The sequence below is a fragment of the Lampetra planeri genome, chromosome 21, assembly GCF_965212315.1.
Source record: "Lampetra planeri chromosome 21, kcLamPlan1.2.h2, whole genome shotgun sequence".
NCBI lineage: Eukaryota > Metazoa > Chordata > Hyperoartia > Petromyzontiformes > Petromyzontidae > Lampetra > Lampetra planeri.
In genome coordinates, this window is record NC_136127.1 from 7,652,850 (window position 1) to 7,675,033 (window position 22,184).

General features: G+C 55.5%; 1 protein-coding gene across 1 annotated transcript in view; it reads left to right on the forward strand.

Moving 5' to 3' along the window:
- LOC144724619 (dynein axonemal heavy chain 11-like) overlaps positions 1-22,184 on the forward strand; it is a 97,575-nt gene that overhangs the window by 55,421 nt on the left and 19,970 nt on the right. The window contains exons 40-56 of the mRNA XM_078603896.1: positions 972-1,085; positions 1,956-2,099; positions 2,852-3,034; positions 6,815-6,916; positions 9,941-10,075; positions 10,646-10,819; positions 11,851-12,086; positions 12,962-13,084; positions 14,491-14,695; positions 15,728-15,892; positions 17,197-17,337; positions 17,959-18,129; positions 18,495-18,617; positions 19,299-19,492; positions 20,575-20,723; positions 21,382-21,509; positions 21,865-22,101. Of these exons, the coding sequence (XP_078460022.1) occupies positions 972-1,085; positions 1,956-2,099; positions 2,852-3,034; positions 6,815-6,916; positions 9,941-10,075; positions 10,646-10,819; positions 11,851-12,086; positions 12,962-13,084; positions 14,491-14,695; positions 15,728-15,892; positions 17,197-17,337; positions 17,959-18,129; positions 18,495-18,617; positions 19,299-19,492; positions 20,575-20,723; positions 21,382-21,509; positions 21,865-22,101 (2,724 nt within the window). The remainder of the gene's footprint in view (positions 1-971; positions 1,086-1,955; positions 2,100-2,851; positions 3,035-6,814; positions 6,917-9,940; positions 10,076-10,645; positions 10,820-11,850; positions 12,087-12,961; positions 13,085-14,490; positions 14,696-15,727; positions 15,893-17,196; positions 17,338-17,958; positions 18,130-18,494; positions 18,618-19,298; positions 19,493-20,574; positions 20,724-21,381; positions 21,510-21,864; positions 22,102-22,184) is intronic.

A 22,184-nucleotide genomic window follows, 5' to 3' on the forward strand; every position in this document is an offset into this window, starting at 1 on the left:
AATTTTGACATTAATTGAATAATAATGTAAATGAGTGAGTGAGCGAATGACTACATTTGTAAAAGTATGAATGATTTAAATAATTAACGATTGTGACTATAATTGAATGAGATCATGAATGAGTGTCTGATTAGAGTATGAACGAAACTGAACGAATTGGCTTATGAATCACAAAAATTAACGAATGAGTGCATAATAAATGGGAGTCTTAACAAATGAACCAATGAATGAAAGTCAGAACGAATTAATTAATCACTGAGAAAGTCTGGTTTGTTGTATGTATGTTGAACCTCTTTCGCACCATACGTAGCCAACCGTGCTAATCGGAGGTGATGGGGGAAGGGACTACAAATGAAACACAAAAAGCAGTTCTAAAGAAAATGAGTATTCAATCAAGATGATTTGAAAGTGGATAGCTAAAGCGGCTTCCTAACATCGGAAGAGCGTTACAGACGGCCGCAGAAGCGCATCTGAAAGCGTGCGACGTGGTGACCACCGTCTTTGTTGAATGGTTATCCAAAAGCCGCTGCCGCGAAGATGTTCGCGTGATGATGGTTTATGCTCCTCGACGAGATCGGCGAGGTCTTGTTGGTTCATTTATGGAAAGCGCTTTGTGTGTAATGAGTGCGACCTTGCGATGTATTCTTTGTGGTAGTAGTAGTTGTTGATGATGTTGTTGTCTTCTTGGTTCTTTCAGTAAAGTCACGTAGAAGGGAAGTAATAAAATAATAAAAATAAAACATAATAAAATAATTATCACGACGTTTCGGCCACAACGCAAGCAGCCGTTCACCTGAGGACGGCTGCTCGCGTTGTGGCCGAAACGTCGTGAGAATTATTTTATTATGTTTTATTTTTATTATTTCATTACTTCCCTTCTACGTGACTTTACCGAAAGAACCAAGAAGATGAATCCCTGCAGTCACGAAAGCTTTAAATCGAGATGTTGTTGTCGTTGTCACCGTGGTCAGGTGGCGGGCATCCAGGAGCAGGTGGCCGCGCAGCAGCGGGAGTGCGAGGAGGACCTCGTGAAGGCCGAGCCGGCTCTCGTGGCCGCCACGTCCGCCCTCAACACCCTCAACCGGGTACGGGCAACGACGCCAACAGCGGCGCCAGCGCCATGCGTACACGAGCAGCCCCCGGCCCGATCGCTAGCCTGCTACGGAGCCACTCGTCCGCGTACGGGACCGCTGGCACCACCAGCGCCCAGCCACCAGGGTCGTCCTTTACACAAGCGACTCGTAAGCCAGACAACCGGCCCAGCGCTCGAGTTGAGCGCACGGCTTTGAGCCGGCTCGCTCAAGCCAGAGCCGAGCCCGAGCTGAGCCGTGACTGGGAACACGGCAGCTAATTCGGCTGTGACGGTCCCACCTGATGACGGAGACTTGTGTTGCCTCCGAAACGTCGTGTTTTTTGTTTTATTTTATTTTATTTTCATTAATTTTGATGTTTTACCTACGTGACTTTACCGAAAAAACCTAAGAATATGGGAACACGGCCTTTAGAGTCCGGAACTGCCTTCTCTCCCCTGCCCCCACCCAACCTCCCTCCGTTCCGGCTCAGAGGACAACCCCCTTGTGTCTATGGCTACTCGCCCACCAGTGGCGTGGTACGGGTGGCTTGGGCCCTGGGGCAATAAATGAACTGGAGGCTCCCTGACCTGTGCTAACACCCCCCGCGCCTGTTCATAGCCCGGCGCCTGGGCCCTTCTGGCCGCTTGAAGACCCGGTGCAGTTGCACCGCCTGCACACCACTCGATAGCTACGCGACTGCTCACCACTCTCTTCACTCATCACCTCCGTTCCCCTCTCACATCTCATCGTGACGTCCTCCTGCACTCCACACGGCGCTTAGATCCTGACACGGCTGTACCCGAGCGGTTGCGTTGGAGCAAACCGCCGATCCTGAACGCTGATCCCTGACCCCCCCCCCCTCCCCACACCGACTCGTCGCAGCTGAACCTGACGGAGCTGAAGACGTTCCCGAACCCGCCGGTGGCCGTGACCAACGTGACGGCGGCCGTGATGGCGCTGCTCGCTCCGGGCGGGCGGGTTCCGCGAGACCGATCGTGGAAATCGGCGAAGGTCTTCATGGGCCGGGTGAGACGAAAACCATCGTCGTTATCGTCATCGACAGCAGCGGTCATGAGACATCCATCCACTGTGGGATGAAGGCCTCTCTGTGCTGCTGCGCGTGCGTTTCCGGCAGCAAGGGACACATGGAACAATCCTGGCCGCCCCCCCCCCCCCCCCAATCAACCATGCCGTACTGACTAGTGTGGTGAAATATGGTCAACCCCCCTGCCCCCCGCCCTCCCCCTTCCTTCCCCAACCTAAACCGCCCCGCCATGGCCAACGCATTAATTAAAATATAACTTTCATTGCATCGTCAACCCAACTGCTGGACGCAGGCTTTGCCGTTGCCACGTCAGTTATTGGGGGCGGGGGTTGTTTGACCGTACTTCACCACGCTGGTCAGCGCGGCATGGTGATTTGGATTGGTCCAGCGTGTCGCGCAGCGGGGCCCTGGTGACGCACGCCCGGCTCGGCGATGCCGCCCGCGGAATTTCCGCGGCGACACGCGCGCTGCGCCCCTCGCACGCACACACGGCGCTTTGTGAATCCGCCGCCCGGATGGGGTGAGGGCCTCCCGCGCTCCACGTGGGGGCGGGGGGGGGTCCACGGGAGGTCGTCGGCGCCGTACTTCACCACACTGGATCTAACACGCGCTTTTGCCCCCCCCCCCCCATTTACTGCCCCCTTCTCCTCTCTGCGGGCAAATCCTCCGCCGTCGTTCGTCTGTCCGCCGAAACCGGCCCCCTCCGTCTGCCCCCCCACCACCCCCGACCCAGGTGGATGACTTCCTGCAGTCGTTGGTCAACTACAACAAGGAGCACATCCCGGAGGCGTGCCTGCGGGTCGTGAAGGACGAGTACATCAGCAAGGCCGAGTTCAACCCTGAGCTCGTCCGCACCAAGTCGTTTGCCGCGGCGGGCCTCTGCGCCTGGGTCATCAACATCGTCAAGTATTACGAGGTCAGACGACTCGTCGCAGCTTCCAGGGGGAGGGGGCACGCTTCCCTCGGCGGGAAATTGCGGCGTCGCACCTTTAATAACTTTTTTATTTTTTAAACTCTTTCACGGCGGCGACGCGGCCGAGATGCGCACGTTTTAGCCGCGGGGGGCGAAGGGGGTCCACGGTTCGAGCCCAGCGGCCGCCCTGGTTAATATTGCCGGGCTGGACTGTAAACCGCACAGTCTGCTTTCCTGCGGCTGATGTAGATGGCAGAGCAACAGCTACAATTTCACATTCAGGCGGCCAAGCCAGATAATAACCACGCCAGGAGGAGCGAGCGGAGTGTGTCGCTGTGATGTCTCGTTGGTATTTGTGGATCGCGGGGCATTGCGTCATTATATGTTGCACGCTCTGTTCTGGATTTTGCATTTGTGCATCAGGTATCCGCATCTACTGCAATGGTTTGTGTGAATGCGGTTTAGGGTGGACCATACGTTTGCTGCGCGCAGATCACGGTGCCACGGTGGCGAGATGTTAACTACCTCACCCGGTATGCAGGAGGTCGTGGGTTCGATCCCAACCCTGACGCCTGTTGTACATTTGGAGTTCGCATATCTCTCTCTCCCTGAGGTCATGTGGAATTTTCTCCGGGTCCTTTTACTGTAGGTTGCAACGACGAGCCGGCGGAGTGATCGTACCTATGTTTATCTTCTTTCACACCGTACGTAGCCCGTCGCACCAATCAGAGGTGTGCGGGGGGGGGGAAGGACAACAAACTAAACACGACTAAGAAACGAGTTTTCAATCTAGATGATTTAAAAACAGGTGTTAAGATGTTTGAACATCTTAGCAGAAAGGATAAAACCTATTCTTATACTTTAATGCTGGCAAGAAAGGTCCCATGTTGTACACACATTCTGTGAAATTTAGCATCTTGCTACGTATAATAACCTTTCGCAAATCGCCGGACTTGATTTGACTGGCATCTTGTGAGCAGCAGACCTCTGGCGTTGTTGAATATCCCGAGCTGGTGGTCTAGACAAGGCTGACTGTGTGTGCAAATGCAGCGGTCACGTGACACGCACGCAAGGCATGATGGACGGGAGTCGTGCCTCCCTCGCTGCTCGTGAGCAGGTCACCTTTCGCGTGTCGCTGAGTCAATGCTTCCAGTCGGCACACTGCGCACCCTCGTTGTGATGAGTTTTCTCATCATTTACACAGAGCATTGGGTGTAAAGCGCTCATCGTAGGCTACATGGGAAGGGAGGATAAAGTTTTTATTTTTTCTTCTGTGTGTGTGTGCATGTGTGCATCTGCGCGTGTGTTCTATGAGGAGCGGTAGTGTGGCAGTTAGCGCTACGCTGCGCTATGAACCGTTGACCCGAGTGCGATTCCCGCTCACGGCCAACACCGGTAACGATTATCCTCACCGGTCATGGGCTTCCCCTAGGTCGACTCGACCTCAAATAAGTTCCTGGTGCGATGTGTAAACATCGCCACTGAGGAGAAAAAGGTGAACGGGCGTGGTGCTGGCCACCCACCCCCTCGTGTGCTGTGCCGGCCTTCATAGGCGCTACTCGCTAATAGCACTTGCCCCAACAGTCTGTTGAGGCTATGCGGGGGATTGTTGTCTTTGTTTTCTCACATGGAGAGTTTGCGTCTCCGCCGACGCTCCCCGGGGGGAGGGGGGGGGGGCCCCCCCCCCCCCCCATCTCCATCCGCTAATTGTGGCTCGGTTCCACCGAAGTTGCTCGTGCACCCGCTCGCTCGCTCGACTCCGCGGGCGTTGATGAGCTTTCATTACGGCGGGTAACAGCGCTCGTTTGTCTGGCGCTATTAACGGGCGCGCGAGGTATTCATCATCGCCCACTTTTAATTAATACTCTCTCATTGGGCAATTTGTCAGCGCGGGGTCGGGGCGCGCCGCGCGCCAGCCGCTCGCGCAAACTCCTTCTTCGCGTCGCCCGTCGTCGTCGTCAAAGCTCGCGTTCGCTTATTCATTCATATTTAATCTCATTTTTTTCTTGTTTGGTGCCGCTTCTGCCGTTGTTGTTGTTCCCACGGCGACGTTGGCTCCGCCGACCCGTCCTCGAAAGACGCGCGTGAGTATCGCCTGCCCCGCCGCGGCAGGGCGGAGTGCCGTGTTTTTTCGTTTTTTGATGCCGTGGCTCTTGGGATTGCAGTGCCGCTGCGAGCGTTTTGCGCCCCTCCCACCCCCCCCCGTGCGTCCGACGGAATCGACCGGCTAAAAAAAAAGTTGCCGCGTCCGTTCGATTGCGAAGGTGGGTGGGGGGGGGGGAGTAGGTGGGGTGGTCGCCGGCGCACAGGACTTACAATTCAGAGGTCGCCCGGTTCGATTCCGTCACCCGCCACGGCCGATTACCGCGGTTGGCTACGCACGGTTCGAAAGAAGTTCAGCGTACACACCTCTACACGCGCCGTTGAGGCAACGGCGCAAGTTTCTTAAATCACCATCCCACCCTCCAACAGCCGTCGCCAGCCCCACCACCTCAACCGCCCAGCAGTGTAAGTGGGTCACGCCACAGTCAGTCAATCAGTAGGTCACGTGCGGTAAGGTGAATTGTGGGTACTCGCAACTATTCCCGGATGTCTGGCCATCGTGGAAGAGTAGGCCAAGTTCAACTCCAGAGCGGCTCTCGAGAGCTCTCTCTCTCTCTCGTGGCGCCCCCTTCCGCCAGCAGTGGCATGAGCAAGCAGTTGCAGGGCTGCGCCTTCGCCTTTAAAGGCGCAGGCCTGCAACTGCGCGACCTCTGGTGTGATGACTTGATAAAACGTCGCCGTTATTTGCCGTGCTCTAAGATTGACGTGTGCGTTATTCTGTGACTCCCCGTGCGTTACGACTTGTGAGCTTTGTTTTTTCCTATTGCCCGTTTCTAGTGCATAGAAAAAGTATTGTTAGTGTACCCTTTTACACGTTTTGCGACACCTAACGGAGTGAATGGAAATCGGTCGTGGACAAAACAACATCGACAATTTATTTCTTCAATAATTTGTTTGTCTTATTATCCCAAGAGCAATGGAAAATAATTGTGTAAGAAAAATAAATATCGAATACATCGGCCCTTTCTACTAAGCATTAGCCAATGTGCCGTGAGGAAGTAGAATAAGCTCGGGGCATTCTTTAACTGTCGTTGTTACGATCCGTAATCGATGTTTGGGTTAGGCCGCCACGTAACGATTCAGACGCAATCCGGATCGTCAGGAACCCTCCACCATCCGACGGAGACAAACAAAATAAAAACGCCGCGTGGTGTACGGGCGTTGAACACCGCGGCGGTTGTTATCATTTCGGCTCGCTCACTCGAGGAATCCGATGAGCTATGAGGCTCTTTTTTCACAGATGTCCAGTAGGGGAGGGTCAGAACGTTATAGCAGCAGACGATACAAACAACATACACGATAGGAGTGCAAAGTCGAGGAAAAGTTAGCAAATCCCACTACCAAAAACAACAACACATTTTTATTTTACAAGGTGAAGCCCGCTGAGCTACCAGATTATTTTTCAGAAGCAACCTGGCCACAAATGATAGCGCAACAAAGTGGCTTATCACGGGGAAATGTCTAGCAGCCAAACAGACCGAATAATCGAATAATAACACTTAATAAACCCCAGGTCGTAACAGCGTCTCGTTCTCTCCTTTTCCCTGCACGTATCTCTCTCTCTCTCTCTGATTCTCACTCGCCCTCTCTCTACGTCGTCCGTCCCGCCCTTCGTCTCTTTCCCCACCGTCGTCCTCATCACCTCACCCCCCCCTCCGCGTCTGCCGTTGCCGGCCGCAGGTTTACTGCGACGTGGAGCCCAAGCGGCGGGCGCTCGCTCAGGCCAACACCGACCTCGCCTCGGCCACAGACAAACTGGAGGCCATCCGCAAGAAGCTGGCCGTGAGTATCACCTCTGACTTCTGACCTCTGACCTCTGCGACACCACTGACCTGGCAGGGTGACATGCAGTGACCGGGAAAAATTACAGTTTGTAGAAAAGAAAAAAAACCATCCTTACACTCGCGATGCTTGCACGGAGGTCGCGCGCGCGCGCGAGAATCAACTTTTTAAATGCCCCGTCGCGTATGCTACGGTTCGGCAGCCCTGGCACCGCAGGCGCGCCACGATTCGCCTCAAGATAACCACGAGTGTCGTTACGGAGGGTCTAAATAACAAAGGGGGTGAGCAGACCGAGGGTCGCTTAAGCACGCCCGTCTCTCCGCGCATAAAATAATTTCTCATCAAAACAATGCCATGGGCAAAACGGCCTTCCGGGAGTGCCCGTTAAACCGCGATGTCCGTCTTGATTCTTCGACGAAACGGTGATCCTGTATCGTGGCCATCTCCTGGGTGGGACTCAAACAAAACCCCCACGAGAGTTCGTCGTCCAGATTGTAGCCGGCCGCGTGTTGTTGAGCTTGTTTTTGTTTTGTCACACACATGGTGACGGTTCGCCTGCATCGATCGCCAGAGGTCGTGAGGGGCAGGGGCGGGGGGGCACAAGGGGTCGCGAACACAAAGCTGTCAACCCCTCATCAGCGCCTGCCTTATTACAGACCAATTCACGTCCTTATCGGTCACCCCGTGCCCCTTGTACATCTCAACGTTCATCCTACAAAGTCCCATCACAGTGGAGAAACACAAACAAATAGACAATAATGTGTGTTGTTCTTTTGCCCGTATTGAAACGGCTGTACGCCGTATGGACCTGAAAACGCTATTTCCCCTTGTACAAGAATACGGGGTAAACCGTGTGGGTTGACACGGTATGCAAATACCAGCAACCTATTTGTGAGCGAGCGTTCGAAACGGGGAAATTGTGGCGTTTGAGGGGGTAAGGGATAGTGGTGGGGGGCTGAGAGAGGGGGGGGGGGGGCAGCCTACGGGGTCGGGCAGCAGCTGGCAGATTTTGGCGCGATCGCCATAGCCCATTAGTCTCTGATTAAGTCGACACCATATGGGGGGTTGCTTTTAATCGTCTCCCTAATGATGCAGGCAAGCAACAACAGAAAAAAAAGACCCTGCATTGTGATTGATTTTAATTGTAAATCGCGTTTAACCGTATGATCGCCGGGCGGCCCTGTCTGACTGGAGGGGGGGGGGGGGCCTAATGAGACACCGGTAAGTTTAATTGCATTTTGTTAATTGACGCAGCGCTCATTATTACACCGCGCGCACGCACGACACACGCACAACAACACGCACAACAACACGCACAACAACACGCACAACAACACACACAACAACACACACAACAACACGCACAACAACACGCACAACAACACGCACAACAACACGCACAACAACACGCACAACAACACACACAACAACACGCACAACAACACACACAGCACAAGACGCATGACACACGTGCGCAAAAACCTGCCACCTTATTGTCCTTCTCAGTAACTTTGAGAAAAAATTCACGGCAGTCACCCGATGGGCAAAACATCCGGCGCGGGGGGGGGGGCTGGGTGGGTGATTGAGTGGCCCGGTGACGCGACCTGCTGGCGTTGTGACCAGAGGACGAATGGGATGCACCTCGAGAGGGAGAAGGAGACTTTCCAAACTTTCTAAAACTAAAATGGGGAGGTACTAACCAGCGGGGTTGCCACTTCTGATGCACCCGGGGGACACATCATGTGAGGAAGAAGAAGAGGGAGGAGGAGGGGGAGGAGGAGTAGGGGAGGGGAGGAATAGGGGAGGGAGGGGAGGGATCTCGCAATACTGCAGGAACGAAGAACAATATTAATATACGTGCGTTATGCTGATTTATGCGTTGTTGCGGCTGTTATTATTATCTACCGGACATCTGTGAAAACTACCGGACATCTGCGGAAATAAATTATGTTCGCAGCTCATCCGAAATCTTCCCGCATTAATTAATATTCTGATTCTGATATTGTGGAGCAAACTGATACGAAAAAAAACAACCCGAGGTTGTTAATGCATCAAGAAGAGGAGGGAGGTTCCTGCGAAAACCAGGACAAGGTGGCAACCATTGGTTTAACTTAAACACATTCGTGTTGTTTGTGATGCTGCGTTGGCAGTGGTGGACAAGAACAAAGAACAAACACGATGACCTTACCCTGAACGGAATATATATATGTGTATAGTTGGTGATATAATGGTCCTTCTTAATAGCACAAGGTCTAACTGCTGTGTTACATGTGTTGTGGTGCAAGTGACGACGCTAACGCAGATCTTCGTAAGGGCTGATGCCAAGGTTTAGTAGGGGCTTACGCCTAGGAACTTATTAGGGGCTTACGCCTAACAGTGGACGGCTAATATATTTCTCCCCAGGGGAAGGGTACTGGGAATCCTAACACCCCCCGGCTATCTGAGCTCTTCCCACTGCACCGACCGAGGGTTCAACCAACATCGGCCGGCCGGGTAAAGCAGCCACCCTAGCCTCGTGTAGGATCACCCTACCCTGGCTTCCGACTCCCAACCTCTCTCGTTCCTGGCACCGACCGACGACCCCGGTCATGGCACGGGTCCCAGCTTAAATACCCCAGGGTGACATGACGTCATCAACTACTCCTCTACACATGCACGCAATACGTATGCGTGTGTGTGTACGGGGAGCGGTGGTGCAGCGGTTAGCGCACTGCACTACGACACCGGCGACCAGAGTTCGAATCCCGCTCACGGCGACCAACACCGGTGACGATTATCTGAACCGGTCCTGGACCTCCCCTTGGTCGACTCGGCCTCAAATGAGTCCCTGGCGCGGCGTGTAAACATCGCCACCGGCGAGACAAAGGCGGCCGGGCGTGGTGCTGGCCACCCACCCCCTCGTGTGCCGTGCCGGCCTTCATAGGTGCTACTCGCTAACAGCACTCGCCCCTACAGTCTGTTAATGCTACACGGTGGTGGGGGGATCTTTGTCTTTGTGTGCCGTGCGCGCGTCGCCACGGCCAGGAGCTGGACGCGAACCTGGCGAAGCTGACGGCCGCCTTTGAGACGGCGACGGGCGAGAAGCTGCGGTGCCAGGAGGAAGTGAGCCGCACCAACCACACCATCCACCTCGCCAACCGCCTGGTGACCGGCCTGCAGGTGCGGCTCGAACACACCACACACACACCGCACCATACCACACCTCACCCACACCGCACCAACCACACCATCCACCTCGCCAACCGCCTGGTGACCGGCCTGCAGGTGCGGCTCGAACACACCACACACACACCGCACCATATCACACCTCACCCACACCGCACCAACCACACCATCCACCTCGCCAACCGCCTGGTGACCGGCCTGCAGGTGGGATTATACGTGGCAGCATTGCCCCCCCACTGTAAAACAAAAAAACTTGCCGTTTGTGAGTTCCTTTCGCTCCTGCCGTGCGCAATGTTATTGCTGATTGCGAGCTAGATTTCCTTTGCGCATCGTCCTGGTTGTTCAAGATTGTATTATTACTGTTGTTGATGAGTCATGTTTATGAATTGCCCCTGCTGTTGTTCTGCGCACCCCCTGCAAAGCCCTCCCTTCCCGTGTGACGTGCTCACGCCCGTCCGGTCAGCCGTTCTACGCGGCCTGTGACAGGAGCTCCTTGGCTCGGTGGGCTTCCCCGAAATAAACCGACCGACCCACCGACTCACTGACTGACGGGTTGGTATGCAGTCGGAGAAGGTGCGCTGGGCTCAGTCGGTGGCCGAGTTCCGGGCGCAGGAGCAGACTCTGTGCGGCGACGTGCTGCTCACGGCCGCCTTTGTCTCCTACCTGGGCTACTTCACCAAGCGCTACCGCCAGGAGCTGCTCGACGGCATGTGGGGGCCCTTCCTCCGTGCCCAGAAGGTGCCCTGACCGACTCTTCGTCAACGTCAATGTTGTCATGAATGTCGTCATGAATGTCGTCATCAATGTCGTCATGAATGTTGTCATCAATGTCGTCATGAATGTCGTTATGAATGTCGTCATCAATGTCGTCATCAATGTCGTCATCAATGTCGTCATGAATGTCGTCATCAATGTCGTCATGAATGTCATCAATGTCGTCATGAATGTCGTCATGAATGTCGTCATCAATGTCGTCATCAATGTCGTCATGAATGTCGTCATCAATGTCGTCATCAATGTCGTCATCAATGTCATGAATGTCGTCATCAATGTCGTCATCAATGTCGCCTTGAGTGTCGTCATCAATGTCGTCATGAATGTCGTCATGAATGTCGTCATCAATGTCGTCATCAATGTCGTCAGCATCGTCGGCGTCAATCCTATCGCTGGTTGGGCGACGCGATGTTGGAATGCGTTGTGCCCCGGCGGTCAACTCGGCTTCCACTGACGCTCGCACGAGTGCACACACACACCGGGGCCCCCAATGGCCTACGTTTAAACGCCACACACAGGTACTCATTTAAGGCTGAGTCGACCTAAGGGAGGCTCAGGCCCGGCGGTTCAATAATTATTCATCACCGATGTTGGCCGTGAGCCGGAATCGAACCCAGGTCACCGGTTTGGTCGCGCAGCACGCTAACCGATGCGCCAACCACTTCTCATGCGCACTCACCGCTGAATCTCGCTCACGTGCAAGCGGTATCGGTGTTCGTTTAATTCAGAGAGGCGTATTGCAGTAGTGGCGCCGTTGTTTTAAAAGGCGTTGTCGGTCACTGCAGAAAACCGTAGCGACACGACCGCCGCGTTCCACGACAGCTGCCGCCAAAACTGTTTGCCACGCGCCGGCGTCCCCCGCGTGGCCTTCTTCCGATTCCGTCACGACGACGTACGCGAGAAACCGACGCCGTACACGTGCATCATCGTAACGCGGGGAGGGTTAACCGCCCGAGATATGCCCATCCGCGCCGGCCCGCCCGTTGCGCCCGCAGGTACCCATCCCGATGAGCGAGGGGCTGGACCCCGTGAGCGTGCTGACGGACGGCGCGACGGTCGCGAGCTGGCAGAACGAGGGGCTGCCGCGCGACCGCATGTCCACGGAGAACGCCGCGCTGCTCGCCGCGTGCCAGCGCTGGCCGCTGCTCGTCGACCCACAGCTGCAGGCGGCGCGGTGGGTCCGCGGCCACTTCGGCGCACGCCTACGCGTCGTGCGGCTTGGGCAGAAGGGGTGAGACGACGCACCTCCCTCCACCCCACCCCACCACACACCCACCGCACCCCCGACCGCCCACGTAGCTCTCTCCTCGTCTCTTCCTCCTCATCGTTGTCTCGTGGGGATGTTTGTTGTCCTTCCCCCCCGCCCCGCAACTCCGATTAGCGGGGTTGGCTACGTACGGTGCGAAAGAAGTTCAACACACATACTGTACGTTGCAAGGACGAGCCGGCGGAGCGATCGTACCTATGTTGAACTTCTTTCACACCGTACGTAGCCAACGGTACGTAGCCAACCGCGCTCATCGAAGGCGCGGGGGAAGCACAACAAACTAAACTCAAAAAGCAGTTCTAATGAGATTAGTTTTCGATCGAAATGATGATTTTAAAGTGCATAGCTCCAGTAGCTTCCTAAATATCGGAAGGGAGAGCGTTCCAGACGGCCGCAGAAGCGCACCTGAAAGCGCGCGATGCGGCGACCGTCTCTTTTCTGACGGGGAGCCAAAACCTGCTGCTGCCAGGATGGCGGGAGTTTGCGCGACGGTTCATGCCCCTTGACGACGTTAGCAAGGTATCGGGGTTCACTTGTGGCAAGCTCTCTCCGTGGGTAATGAGTGCTGCCTCGTGACGTCCTCGTTCAGCAACCAGAAGCCAGTGCAGCTCGGCAAGCACAGGACAGAGACCCCCCGTGCTTGCCATGAACTCCCTACGCTCGGGAACTTGGTTGAACAACGGTGGACGGCCGGAACCTGGGTTCCAACTAGGCGAGGAGGGGGGGGTCTCAGCAGTGCCAGCGCTCTGAAACTCTGATCCCGCGCGACCTCCGACACCCCGCGAATTTCCGCTCTCGCACGAACACTCACGGTGGGGCCACTTCTCTGTCCCGCGAAGGTACCTGGACGTGATCGAGCGCGCGATGGCAGCCGGAGAGACGGTGCTCATCGAGAACCTGGAGGAGACGGTGGACCCCGTGCTTGACCCGCTGCTCGGCAGGAACAGCATCAAGAAGGGAAAGTGAGTGGTGTTGGGGGAAGCAAGACAAACTAAACTATTCCAATACTCGTTGGTTTTTCGGTAAAGTCACTTAGGTAAAAAAGGAAAATAAATTCAATGACGACGTTTCGGAGGCAACACAAGCTTACGTCTTCAGGTGGAACCGTCACAGTAAAATTGCTGTATCAGTAATTACTAAAATTACTGTATCAGTAATTACTGTATCATTCATTTTGCTGTATCCAGTGGTTCCACCTGAAGACGGAAGCTTGTGTTGCCTCCGAAACTTCGTGATTTCATTTATTTTCATTTTTTTTATCTAAGTGACTTTACCCAAAAAAACAAAGAGTATGGACCCTTGCAGTCACAAAAACTTCAAATCTATAATTCAACTACTCAATCTTGATTTGAAGCTTTCGTGACTACAGGAATCCATACTCGTTGGTTCTTTAGGTAAAGTCACGTAGGTAGTAAATTATACCTACGTGACTTTACCGAAAGAACCAAAGAGTATGAACTACTGAAGTCAACAATTGTTTTTTTATTCTACCAGGTTAGGTCCACTGAGCTATGTAGCTCTTTTTCAGAAGCGACCTGGCTCCTACAAATGATAGCTCGCCGAAGAGCTTGGAAATAAATAGCTGCCAACTACTTTAAACGTGCGATGTTGATTCTAAATGTGGAGAGAGAAAACCGGAGGACCCGGAGAAAAATCCACGCGACCACGGGGAGAGTGAACATGCAAACTCCAAATATACAGAGGATAGGGTCGGGATCGAACCCACGACCTCCTGTTTACTAGGCGAGGTAGTTAACATCTCACGAGATTACCCCGCCCCCCCATGTAGCCTTAGTAGATTGTTGGGGTAAGCGACGTTAGCGAGAAGCACCTACGAAGGCCGGCACGGCAAACGGAGGAGGCGGGCGGCCAGCACCACTCCCAGCCGCCTTTGTCTCGCCAGTGGCGATGTTTACGACACACACCGCGCCAGGCAATCATTTGAGGCCGAGTGGACCTAGGGGAGCCAGCGTCCCAGTGGAAAAGGGTTTACAACGCATTTACAATTCACGCGATCTCACCCCAAAACAAAATGCGATTATGATTTATATTGGTCGCGTAAGCCGACGGCAGGGGTGGCCAACCTATAACAGACCAAGCGCAAAACATTCCCCTGCGAGTTCTACAAAGAGCCAAGAGTGTGTATATATATAAGCGCGTTCATATACATGTCAGCAGTCCTCAGAACAGCACGGAAGACATTTCATTATTCGTTGCTACTGCCGTGGCAGTTACGGTTCTACGGCATGCCCCGTCGATAGATCCACCGCACGAGGTGGGTTATAAAAGAGCCGCTAGGGGAGACGCCGTTTGGGCCACCGGCTGCCCCCTACGCGGAGAACCCCCCCACTCATCTCCCCCCTCCCAGGTTCATCAAGATCGGCGACAAGGAGTGCGAGTACCACCCGGACTTCCGGCTGGTGCTGCACACCAAGCTGGCCAACCCGCACTACCGGCCCGAGCTGCAGGCTCAGACGACGCTCGTCAACTTCACGGTGACGCGCGACGGCCTCGAGGAGCAGCTGCTGGGCCGCGTCGTCAGCCGCGAGCGGCCCGACCTCGAAGGGGAGAAGGTGAGGCCGCCCCTCCCCCATGCCCCCGCCCCCCTTCCCCCTCCCGTTGTCGTTTGTCATTTTTGGGCGAAACGTTAACTACCTCGCCTGGTACACAGGAGGTCGTGGGTTCGATCCAGACCCTGACGCCCGTTGTTGTATATTTGGAGTTTGCGTGTCTCTCTCTCATCATCATCACGGCGGCTAGGAGATGTTAACTACCTCGCCTGGTACACAGGAGGTCGTGGGTTCTATCCTGATCCTGACGTCTGCTGCTGTATATTTGGAGTTTGTGTGTCTCTCTCTCATCATCATCACAGTGGCTAGGAGATGTTAACTACCTCGCCTGGTACACAGGAGGTCGTGGGTTCGATCCTGACACTGATGCCTGCTGCTGTATATTTGGAGTTTGCGTCTCTATCTCTTCCCGTGGTCACGTGGATTTTTCTCCGGATCCTCCAGTTTTTCCCTCCGTGTTTAAAATCAACGTGCGTTTAGAGTATTTGGCCGCTGTAAATTTCCTACGCGATAAGCCACTTCGTTGAGCTTCCATGTGTGGCCAGGTCGCTTCTGAAAAAAATAGCCATATAGCTCCGTGGGCCTTACCTGGTAACATAAAAATCTTTCTCGAGTTTAACTCCAAATGTACAGGCGTCAGGGTCGGGAGCGAACCCACGACCCGAGGAATTGGAAGGTAATTGTAGGCCTTTATTTTTTTACTTGAACCTGGCAGACCGAGTTTAATTCCCGTCCGTGGCTAACGTCCGTGGCAGGTGACATCCAAAAGGGTCCTTGGACCTCCCCTTTAAGTCAAAGCAGCCGAAAATGAGTACCGTGTGTGGTGTGTAAACATCGCCACTGCGCTCCCAGAACTTGCCCCAACAGTCTGTTTAAGGCTATGCGGATGATCTTTGAACGTTGTTGCGTGCCCATGTGCGTTTGTGCGCTTGTGCCCGTGTGATCACGTGTGCGCCTGTGCGTGTGTGCTTGTGCCCGTGTGCGTGTGCTTATGTGCGTGTGTGCTTGTGCGCGCGTGGCGGCGGGCGGCTTCAGTCGGAGCTGACGACTCAGCAGAACAGCTTCAAGATCGAGCTGAAGCAGCTGGAGGACGAGCTGCTGACGCGCCTCTCGGCAGCGCACGGAAGCTTCCTGGGCGACACGCAGCTCGTGGAGAAGCTCGAGGAGACCAAGCGCACGGCCGCCGACATCGAGGCCAAGGCGAGCGCGGAGCGAGCGGGGAGGGAGGGGTCGGCGGGGGGGGGGGGGAGCAGGGAGGAAATTGGGGAACGGGGAGGGTGCGAGCGGGGAGCAGGGAGGGAGGGAGTGGGGAGCAGGGGGGGTGCGAGCGGCGAGCAGGGAGTGGGGAGGGAGCGAGTGGGGAGTGGGGAGGGAGCAGGGAGGGAGGGAGTGGGGAGGGAGGGAGTGGGGAGTGGGGAGGGAGCAGGGAGGGAGTGAGTGGGGAGTGGGGAGGGAGTGAGTGGGGAGCAGGGAGGGACTGAGTGGGGAGTGGGGAGGGAGCAGGGAGGGAGTGAGTGGGGAGTGGGGAGGGAGCGAGTGGGGAGTGGGGAGGGAGTGAGTGGGGAGGGAGCAGGGAGGGACTGAGTGGGGAGTGGGGAGGGAGCAGGGAGGGACTGAGTGGGGAGGGAGCAGGGAGGGACTGAGTGGGGAGTGGGGAGGGACCGAGTGGGTAGTGAGTGAATTGAGCGTGGAGATGAGCTGACCCGGTGCAAGCACCACGCTTCTACTGGAGGGAGCCAGCGCTTACCCGGCAACTTGGCCTGGCCGAACAAGACAGACACACAGACAGGCAAATAGAGAAAGGCAGGCTGACTGAAAAACAGACATGTGAAGTAACAGACGCAGACAGACGGGCAAACAGTCAGACAGACAAAACAAAGTAACCCCAAAACCACAGGAATTAAGTGTAAACCCACAGTGGAATAAGGATTTTATATTTTTGTGTATATATTTTGCTACCCCATCACTGCCCTGGCAAGGGGAAAAGAGGCGATCATGGGCCTGAGATCATGGGGCCTCATTTCTATAAATCGAGCCACGGGGACAGACGACTAGGGCGTGTTTGGGTGTTCCCTAACCATTCCTGGGCCAATCCTGGACCATTCCTCGGCTATTCCTGGGCCAATCCCGAGCCATTCGTGATCAATTCCTGGACCATTCCTGGGCTGGTGAAATGGCCTTTACAAGAGGTAATGTCTAGAGAGCCCTCCTCCAAGAGGAGCGGTATTTTGACCTTCTCTGCCACATTGTCCAGACATCTTGGAAGAGTTGAGAGCACCCACACTTTACCCCACCACACCCACGTGACCTGCGGTGGCGTAGCGAGGTCGGCGCGCGGGTCCCCGGCGACCGGGAATGAAATGAGGCTGCCCCTCCCTGCCCAATTTCGCACGCCCGCTCCTATCCGTAATGCCGTCGCACCGCCCGCACGCTCGATAGCCACGCTCGCGTGGCCTAATGAGCGGCGCTTGCCGTATCGGTGTCGACGATGACAACGATGGCAGGTGCTGGAGGCCAAGGTGAACGAGCTGAGGATCAACGAGGCACGGGAGCTGTACCGGGCGGTGGCCGTGCGCTCCTCCCTGCTCTTCTTCATCATCAACGACCTCAACTCCATCAACCCCATCTACCAGTTCTCCCTCAAGGTGCGGAGGGAGGGGGAGGGAGGGAGGAGGGCGGAGGTGGCACTGGTGCTGGTAGTGGCCAGTGTGTGTTTCTGTGTCCGTGTGCGTGTGTGTGTGGGGCGTTTTTTAAGGCTATACGGGGGATCTTTGTCTTGTGCGTGGAGCGTGGTGGCGTAGTGGTTAACGCACTGCGCTATGAACCCGGCGACTCGAGTTTGAATTCCCGTTGATGGCTATCATCATCAACTCTGTTTAAAAAAAAAATTCATAAAAAGATGTGCCACCTGTACTCTCTGTGCCAACAGTGCCCACACACAAAGACAAAGATCCCCCGTATAGCCTTAACAGACTGTAGGGACAAGTGCTGTTAGTGAGCACCTACGGAGGCCGGCACGGCCCACGAGGAGGTTGGTGGCCAACACCATGCCCGACCGCCTTTGTCTCCCTAGTGGCGATGTTTACTCATCGCGCCAGGTACTCATTTGAGGCTGAGTCGACCTAGGGGAGGCCCAGGATCGGTTCAGATATTCGTCACAGGTATTGCTGGCCGTGAGCGGGAATCGAACCCGGGTTGTCCGGTTCGTAAGCGCAGCGCGCTAACCGCTACACCACCACTCCCCACAAACACACGCACGCACGCAGGCCTTCACGGCGGTGTTCCACAAGGCGATGGACCGGGCGGTGGCCTCGGACGACGTGCACGAGCGGGTGCTGCACCTCACGGACTGCATCACGCACTCCGTCTTCGTCTACACCAGCCGCGGGCTGTTTGAGCGCGACAAGCTGACGTTCGCCGCACAGACCGCCTTCCAGGTGCCCGTCCCGTCCCATGCTGTCCTGTCCCCGTTCCATCCTGTTCCTGTCCCGTCACGTTCCCATCCCGTTCCGTCCCATTCCCAACCCCGTCCCGTGGCGACCTCCGTGCCCGTCGCTAGCGCGCGTTGCCACCTGCGCAATGCACCACTGCGACAAGGTTCAACGCAATGCCACCCGGGGCTGGGTACAGATCTGTTCCTGCCACCCGGGAATAGATGTGCCGGACTTCCGGCCGTCGGCGTCTCCGACCTCCGAGTGTCCGACCGACCCCGTTGGGCAGCGCCACCGGTGACGAAGTTTTCGGCGGCATCCGACGGAGACGTTTTTCGACCGCCCTCGCTAATCCACGCCCCCCGCCGCAGATCCTGCTCGTGAACAAGGAGATTGAGGCGGGCGAGCTGGACTTCCTGCTGCGCTTCAACATCGAGCAGAGCTACTCGAGCCCCGTGGAGTTCCTCTCGGAGCAAGCATGGAGCGCCATCAAGGTGCGGCGCCGCGGAGAGGCCCGCTCGTGGGGCGACGGGCAGCGGACGGGTGGACAGAGAGACGGACGGACAGGTGGACAGAGAGACGGACAAAGAGATGAACAAATAAATAGATGGATGGATACAGACATGGATTGATGATCAAATGAACAGAAAGATGGTCAGCCTAAAAGATGAAAAAGCGACATGGACAGACCGACAGATCAACAGATAGATGGATATATATATATATGCATGTTGAACTTCTTTCGCACCGTACGTAGCAAACCGTGGTAGTCGGAGGTGCGGGCAGACAGATGAACACATGCAGATGCAGCCGTTCCCACTGATAGACAGAGAGATAGACAGACTCACGGAAAGAGTGGACATTTGGATTGAAAGTTGGACAGAGAGATGACCTCCCAGTTGGGACTGGCTGGGAAGACGGATAAACAGGCAGGTGCACTTACTCCCACTTGTGAACATAAAAAGAGAACGGATGGATGGGACTGACAGAAGGACTGATAACCCTCCACCCCTCCCAAACAAACAATAACCCCCCGTGACCCGAGCGAGTGAGACCCTAGCCCCGTCCATCAGCTGACCGACCAAAGCGCCGCACGTGCAGACGTGCGGCGAGTGTCTCGCGTGCCGTTGACGCAGCCGCCGCCGCCGCTGATGCCGTGCGCTCGCTCCCCGCAGGCCATGTCGCTCACGGACGACTTCCGCGGCCTCGACCGTGACATCGAGGGCTCGGCCAAGCGCTGGAAGAAGTTTGTGGAGTCGGAGGCTCCCGAGAAGGAGCGGCTGCCCCAGGACTGGAAGAACAAAACGCCGCTGCAGAAGCTGATCATGATCCGCGCGTTACGGCCCGACCGCATGACCTACGCCATCCGGTGAGACGCTACCACCACCGCCGCCGCCACCGCCGCCGCCAACACCGCCGCGGCGGGGGGTTCGATCCCGACCCCGTGACGCCTGTGGGTTTGGAGTTTGCGCGGATTTTTTTTCTTCCGGGTCCTTCGATAATTTGGGCCGCTTTTGTTGAGCTGTCGTATGTGGGCTGGGTCGCTTCTGAAAATAAGTTAATGGCTGCGTGGGCTTTACCTCGTAGGATAAAAAACTTGTTTCGTTTTATTTGTCAATTTTTTTTGAGGTGATTTGTTTACCTTTCTTATACTTTGCACTTCTGTCATGTTTTTGTATATCTGTGAAAAGAGCTTTATAGCTCATCGGATTCCTCCAGTTGTAAATAAATATTCTGATTCCGACCATGGTGGCAGCAGTGTCCTGCTCCACTGTCGCTTGAGTCAATTGGCAACCGGCGTTCACTCCGATTGCACTGGTCAACACACTTTTTTTGGCATAAGGTATTCCAACGGTTTTAAGGTAATTTTGGGGTGCTGATTCCAAATCGGTCTATCACATCAGGTTTTTGAGATATCAAATATTGCATTTTCAATAGAAACTGCAGAAGAAAAATATTAAATAAATGTGGATATCTACATAAAATTATATTATAAACACACTATCCTAAAAATACAGCACCATATTTTAACACTAAAGCAGTCACTGACTCGCAACAACTTGCAATCATAAGTGACAGAGTTAATTTTGGGTAAAATCAATGAAAATGGGGTATGCCGATAGCATACAAATGAGATGTGATAGAGCAAATCTGAGATCAGATTTGGAATCAGCACCCTGAAATTAGTCTAAAACAGCTGCAAAAGTCCAGGCCAGAAAAAAATGTTTTTTTTTGTTGACCAGTGTTGTCTTTCATCTGCACGGTTGTTGTTGTTATTGTTGTTGTTGTTGTGCCGACTTCTATTCGCTTTACTGCTGCCCTTTACCGGGGGCTGGAGGGGGGGGTCTACCCTGGGGGGGCTTCTCCTCGAGGGCTCTCGTGTCCCATTCTGACGACTTGTCGGCCCTCCTCCGTCTTCGTGTTTTTTTCCTTCCCGGCAAAAAACCAAAGGAACTTCGTGGAGGAGAAGCTCGGAGCGAAGTACGTGGAGGCGCGCGCCGCGGACTTCGCCGCGTCGTACGAGGAGAGCGGCCCGGGCACGCCGCTCCTCTTCGTCCTCTCGCCCGGCGTCGACCCCCTCAAGGACGTCGAGAGCCTCGGTGCGGGAGAGCGGTGACCCCCCCCCCGACCCGACCCCGACCCTCCTCGACTAGGGACGTTGGAGTGATTAGCGTGAAGGCTGTCCATCCAGCGACGACGACGATGACGTTGATGATGGCGGCGACGGCGGCGGTGGTGGCGGTGTTTCATCGTGAGCCCTTTGCTCTGTCCACTGCTGGATCGATGGATTTCCCCTACTCATTTAGAATCAACATCACGTGTTTAGAGTATTTGGCTATAAATGAACCTTATGGCGGGACCCCGGGGTCCTGCTATAAGGTTCAAATGTCCACTTGATGATAATAAGCAACTTCGTCAAGCTCTGAAAAAGAGCTCCACAGCTCATTGGGGCCTTACCTGGTAAGTAAAAAAAAATGTAATTGTTTCAAAAGTTAAAAAAGTTTTTTCGAGTTTTTTTGACTCCCGAGCCAGATTCAGATGTCTCGTGAGGACAGCATAGCACGATTTGGTTCCGGTTCGGCACGGCAAACAGCCAGCAGGGGAAAAAAAAAATGACCCGTGCCATTAGGGATGGGTGGGGGGAGGAGGGGGTGAGGGCCACGTGCTGCCCTGCGCCGTCTCGGCGGCCCGGAATCGTGCCGGTCGGGAAAACAAAACAAAATCGGTCGTCAGGCCTTCGTCTTTCCTCGCTCGCAGGCAAGAAGCTGGGCTTCACCATCGACTCGGGCAAACTGCACAACATCTCGCTGGGCCAGGGACAGGAGGCGGTGGCCGAGGAGGCCCTGGAGCGGGCGGCTCGCGAAGGCCACTGGGTCATCCTGCAGGTCGGTCCCCCCCCCACCCCCCATCCCCCCTTTTCTCTCCCCCCCTTCCCCCCCAGGAGCGACGCGCCCCCCCGGTTGCTGCAGCAACGTTGGGCAACCAACGGCGGCCGGGAGCGCGTGCCGGGTAGCTTTGGGGCGGCAGAGCCCGGGAGAGTAGAGGACGGGGTGGGACAGATGAGTAAGAGACGGGAGAAGCAAGTAGCGGTGAGGCAAGACCACGGAGGTGTTCGTCGACTGGAGTTGAGAAGCATGAACGGACAGCGACGGTAGGCAGGCAGGCAACCGGTGTAGGCCTTGCACGGGTAGGGGAGGCTTGGCGACAGCGGAGTGCCCACCCACGTGTTGATCGTTGCAGAACGTGCACCTGGTGTCGCGGTGGCTGGGCACGCTGGAGAAGCTGCTGGAGCGTCTGGGCGACGAGGACGGGGGCAGCAGCCCCGAGCTGCGGGTGTTCATCAGCGCCGAGCCGGCGGCCTCGCCCTCGGAGCACGTCATCCCGCAGGGCATCCTGGAGAGCTCCGTCAAGATCACCAACGAGCCGCCCTCAGGCATGATGGCCAACCTCCACGCAGCGCTGCTCAACTTCGACCAGGTGGCTTCGTCCGTCCTCCGTCTGTCCGTTCGTCCGTCATCCGCCCGTCCGTCCGCGCCCCGCCCTGGCGCCGCGAGGCGGGG